At 38.6% G+C, this 4,968-nt stretch overlaps 1 protein-coding gene across 1 annotated transcript; it reads left to right on the top strand.

The window, feature by feature from the left end:
- Nucleotides 1-726: 726 nt before the first annotated feature.
- Nucleotides 727-4,234, top strand: LOC106806424 (astacin-like metalloprotease toxin 5). The gene is made up of 6 exons (XM_014808352.1): nucleotides 727-814; nucleotides 938-964; nucleotides 2,053-2,184; nucleotides 2,504-2,624; nucleotides 2,884-3,059; nucleotides 3,757-4,234. Exons 1-6 carry the CDS (start codon nucleotides 727-729, stop codon nucleotides 3,984-3,986), a joined length of 774 nt encoding a protein of 257 aa, XP_014663838.1. The 3' UTR covers nucleotides 3,987-4,234.
- Nucleotides 4,235-4,968: the final 734 nt, after the last annotated feature.

Here is a 4,968-nt window from a genome sequence, read left to right as displayed (position 1 = left end):
AAAGATACAGGGTGAATTTTTCCCTAAAAAGTAAAATTATGGTTGAATATATGCCGAGCAATTTAAGCTATCTTTATAAACCATTTGAGGTATGTTTTTAATTAATTTTAATATGCGTTAATGCGTTTGAAGGTCCATCAAAATGCTAAGGATAACCATATCGGTCTAGGCGATATGTGCATCTACCAAGAAGTAAATAAGCAACGGATTTAGCGTGAATGTGAACAAGCACATCTGCAGCGATCAGCTCCCGAAATCTATCACGTAATAAAAAACAACAACTGGTACAACGACGAGTAAAACGGAGACTTAAAAAATCAATTTAATGATGTTATATATTGGCGAGGTAAAAGCGAGCTATAAAGTTCTACACAGTATATCGATATATTTAATAAGCATATATGGATTAGCATATATCTCTCAGCAGTGGCAGCTGTGTATACCAGATACATTCCCTGAATTGATACGCAGGTAGCTGTTGTAGTAAAGTTTGTAGATGTGTGCAAACAGGGATTATCCTATCACCTAACATACACTGTTATCCCCCACACAACTGCTTGGCGCAAAGCCTTTCCCTGACCCGTAACATATTGTATACAAGTAAACTTTAAGAGTTGTCCTTCGCCAATGACATGCTTGTCATGTTTACCACAAGGCCGGGCTATAAATTGAAGGGTTGATAGTGACATAAGCCTTTAATAGAAACACTTCGACAGGAGAGCAATCATGAGAGCTGTGGTCTTCTTGCTATGTCTGGGCGTAGCCCTGGCCCACGAGAGAGGCAATTTCGAACATATCATTGAGATCAACCGAGGTGAGTATAATGTGAAAGAGTTCCTGAGACAGATGACGTTCGATGGAAAATATAAACGCACTGGAATCGTAACGTTATCGAACTGTCATTCTGTTTCTATAACCCCGTGACGTTACTTTTCAGAGGCCGGCCATGGCGATCTGTTTGAAGGTGACATCAAGGTTCCAGTGGTGAGCATATTCAATTACTAATGGGAAAACCCGGTGTTGCCTGAGTTGCCTTCGCGACCAAAATATTATGTGTTTATGTTTCAAATGAAAGTAAAGAATAACAAGTGCTAATTAAATAATGCATAAGTGGTAAATTAGAAGTGCGTTTAATAATAACGTGACATAACCATATCATCAATCATCATCGCAAATCACATCAATATACATCACACAACAATAATCAACATAATCATATATATGGTGACCCGGGTGGCTGAAATCTGTTAGCTGATTGGCTTATTCTGTTTTCCATGTTTCTACAAATCCTGTCATCGTAAACAAAAACATCTTTAGCCTAAAACCTGGCTGGGTATCGTTAAAGAATACAACACTGCTGCTTCGTATAAGAATACATACGGCACCCATGTGTAGACATTATACTATAGATTACGATCCACGTTTTTTATCATCACTTATAAAGTGATAATGAAGTCAAGACTTAATTTTATATTGTATAATGTATTTTCTTATATTAACATTAAGCTTCCTGCGACTAGTAGTAGTATATAAAATTATGTACATTGTCCGTAGTCCCGTCCTGTGGTGTAAGTGTGTAAGATTATCAAAACATATAGATAAGATATCAGATAAGGTACCGCGTATATTACTGCATGAATGAAATGGTATGAAATGAACGCACTTGATAATCGTGGAGACTTTCCTGTTTTTAAGGGAGGCGATTTACGAAGCGGTATCAAAGGGGAATATTACAGGTGGCCAAACGCAAGAATACCGTACGTGCTTGATTATGACTTGTGTGAGTATATGCTCAGTAATCGGATTCGGATTAGGAGACATTCGCAATTGCGCTCATGTGCATACATATTCCATTGCATTGTTTTTTTTTATATCAAATAAATGGATGAATATATAGACGTAACCAATACATATACGAATCCAAGCTCATCCCAATACGATGTTATAACGTACATTCCGGTGGTGTTATTAGTAAGAGTGGTACATGTACGGTACATGAAGGTACATGAAGGTACATGAAAGTAAGTACATGTAAGTTTCCTGCTGTTGTAGGGGATATACCGTGCGAGGATAACCCAATGTACGAAGAGACCAAGTGCAGCGAGTGGGCCTCGTGGGGGCAGTGTGAAGACAACCCTGATTTCATGTGGTACTACTGCAGAATGACTTGCGGCAAATGCGACTGTAGGTATCGCAGAGTGTGTAGCAATAATTATCTCTAGCACTTCGTCTACTGGCGCAACATCAGTTAGGATGTTTCTGCGCTATAGCCCTACATATAATTTCTACCACTTTCTTCAACATGTTTTCTTTACGCTAAAGTTAAGGCGTAGACGAAATGAATCGCAGGGCTGCAGGATTCTTTCGCAATTCTTCCTCTCGATAAGAAAGAACACTTGCTTCCGCTGCGTTCCGCTATGCAATCATGTCAATCGGTTTCCTACATCTGGAACATAGTCTAGCTCTGCGTGGCTGAAACGTACGTTTATGTTGCTTGCGCCAGGGTTCCCTACCGTAGATGCAATCTACGCAGCGTTCGATCAATACAACGAGCACACGTGCATCCGCTGGGTGCCGAGGACTACAGAGACAGACTACGCTCACATATCACGTAGTTACGGCGGGTATGTGTATACACGTGTAGAATTCTTATACCCATTCTGTAACGTGATTCATACTCCGCGCCCATCTTATATAGAACGATGGCAACATATATCCTGTCATTAATACTAACCGCAAGTGATACAACGATACATCGATCGCTCTCACTGACAGCAAAAATGCCTCTGTGTACACGGGCAGCAGGAGACACGAAGAAACAATTTCGAAGCGTTGTATTGTCACGCACACACGTACACATTTCATACATTTCCTTCTTCGCAGGTGTTGGTCTTACGTCGGTAGACTAGGTGGCAAGCAGGACCTCTCCTTGGGCGAAGGCTGTGAGTCCACGAAAACAGCAGTGCATGAGATGATGCATTGTGCCGGATTCTATCACACACAGTCACGCACCGACCGTGACTACTACGTGAACATTTACGAAGAGAACATGTATGAAGGTGAGATACGAGTCATAACTAGCTTCCGCTGAAGGTTAAGACTGCTAAATCGAAAATCATGCTTATCCACTAACTACATAATAATGATTATCTATTTATAGCACACATTATTTATATACCACGAGTACTCTAATTGCTAGATACTGGTGTTCCTTTCACGGAGGTTTAGCAGGTAGGCATTCGATCCTCGGTGTCGCGATTCGTAACAGTAAAGATCTTATACACCGGCACACCCGCCGTAGATCTCGTCCATAGATCTATGATCATCTACTATTATACAATTTATGTATTATATACTGCACTATAATATCAAGAGTGTATAATAGAGTCTATTATCATACACTCCTGATAATATACTACTATATACGTACTATAGTATATGTACAGTAATATTACTATATACATGTACTCATTACAATGTATATAGTAGATACCAAGATACGTATCTATCAGGAGTAGATAATAGGGAATCCCCTATTTCTCTAATTCTCTAATTTCCTATTATCTACTCCTGGTATCTATATATGTGCGCCCCATGTTAAAATTATGTCCCACGCGCGACACTAGCGCCGTCCAACGGCGAGATAGTATCTGCAGGTTACCAGCCGATGGATAACAACACTAGAAGGTTGGGGGAGTTAATCGTAAATACTTTTACTGCGCGATCTTTCCCTCAACAGTGTTTTACTACTTGCAGGAACAGAGTACAACTTCGCCAAGTACACCGCGGATCAGGTCGACCTGTATGGATACTACGACTTGTACTCGATCATGCATTACGACTGCTACTCCTTCTCTAAGAACAACGAACCGACCATCACCGCCAAGAATGATCCTTCCTGTAACACACCACTGGGACAGCCCTACGTAGGCGGTGGTTTCAGGCAGTCCGACATTGACAAGCTGAACTCTATGTACAACTGTTAGTAATAACATGCTGGACGCCGATTTGACATTCCCACAATCACTGTTATACTGACTCAGAAGAGTATTGTAATAATCTTCGTTAAATAATTCACATTCACGACAATTCCTTCGTAATATCTTGGTAATTAATCTCTAAGATTATTACATTTTAATAATCAATCCAGTCTATTTAAATCATCTGTCGATCTTAATGCCCTCGTAAGTTTTTTGGAGAAATTAATGGTGTCAATATATTGAATAAATTTACAATTAGCAGCAAGTGATTTTTGTAATATGTTGTATATTGTTTTTACAATACATAGCACTAGGTAGGTAATATCTTGGTAATTAATCTCTAAGATTCGATAAGCTGAACGAGATGTTTATGATGATAACCCATGATGTTTCTAACACGAGTAATAATCACCTGCATTTGAACATATTTATTCTCAGTGAAACGCATTTTAAAGTTAATTAATTCAAGTTTGAAAGTAATTAATTTAAGTTTAACGTTCGAAAATCGGGAGTGTACAAAAGGTTAGCCAGCGTACTTGATAATTGCGTGCGCACATATTATGACTCGTTGCGTTCGCAAGACTCAGATTTACATCTGACGAATTAACAATATAATATACGAATATCAAATCACGATAATAAGTAGCAATGTTATTTTTTGCCTAATTTATTTAAAAAATTAACGTCGGCAAATGCTGTAGTTGCATAAAAGCAAAATCTTAAAAATAAATAAAATACAGCGCATATATTCTTTGATAAATGACATCACAGACGCAGACGAAACAACCACTATATCGGTTTCGCCATTTAATTGTCTTAATCAGCACACGATGGCTAGTTTATATCCACTTTGTATTACTTCACAAGTCATGTTAGAAGATTACGTGTAACGTGCGCGAAATATTTTAGTAGTACTTCTTACGGTAATGTTACGAAATATTACTTAAATTTAATTTCTGAACTCTACTTAAACTTCTTACGGTAATGT

This window comes from Priapulus caudatus, unplaced genomic scaffold (assembly GCF_000485595.1).
Source record: "Priapulus caudatus unplaced genomic scaffold, Priapulus_caudatus-5.0.1 Scaffold160, whole genome shotgun sequence".
Lineage (NCBI taxonomy): Eukaryota > Metazoa > Priapulida > Priapulimorpha > Priapulimorphida > Priapulidae > Priapulus > Priapulus caudatus.
This window is presented reverse-complemented; position numbering and strand designations above follow the sequence as displayed.

Bases quoted from the DNA above. Each gene is read 5' to 3' on its own strand.
- LOC106806424 (XM_014808352.1), top strand. From the start codon at position 727: ATGAGAGCTGTGGTCTTCTTGCTATGTCTGGGCGTAGCCCTGGCCCAC. The intron at 965-2,052 runs GTGACATCAAGG...CTGCTGTTGTAG, and splicing joins CCATGGCGATCTGTTTGAAG to GGGATATACCGTGCGAGGAT. The intron at 3,060-3,756 runs GTGAGATACGAG...TACTACTTGCAG, and splicing joins CGAAGAGAACATGTATGAAG to GAACAGAGTACAACTTCGCC.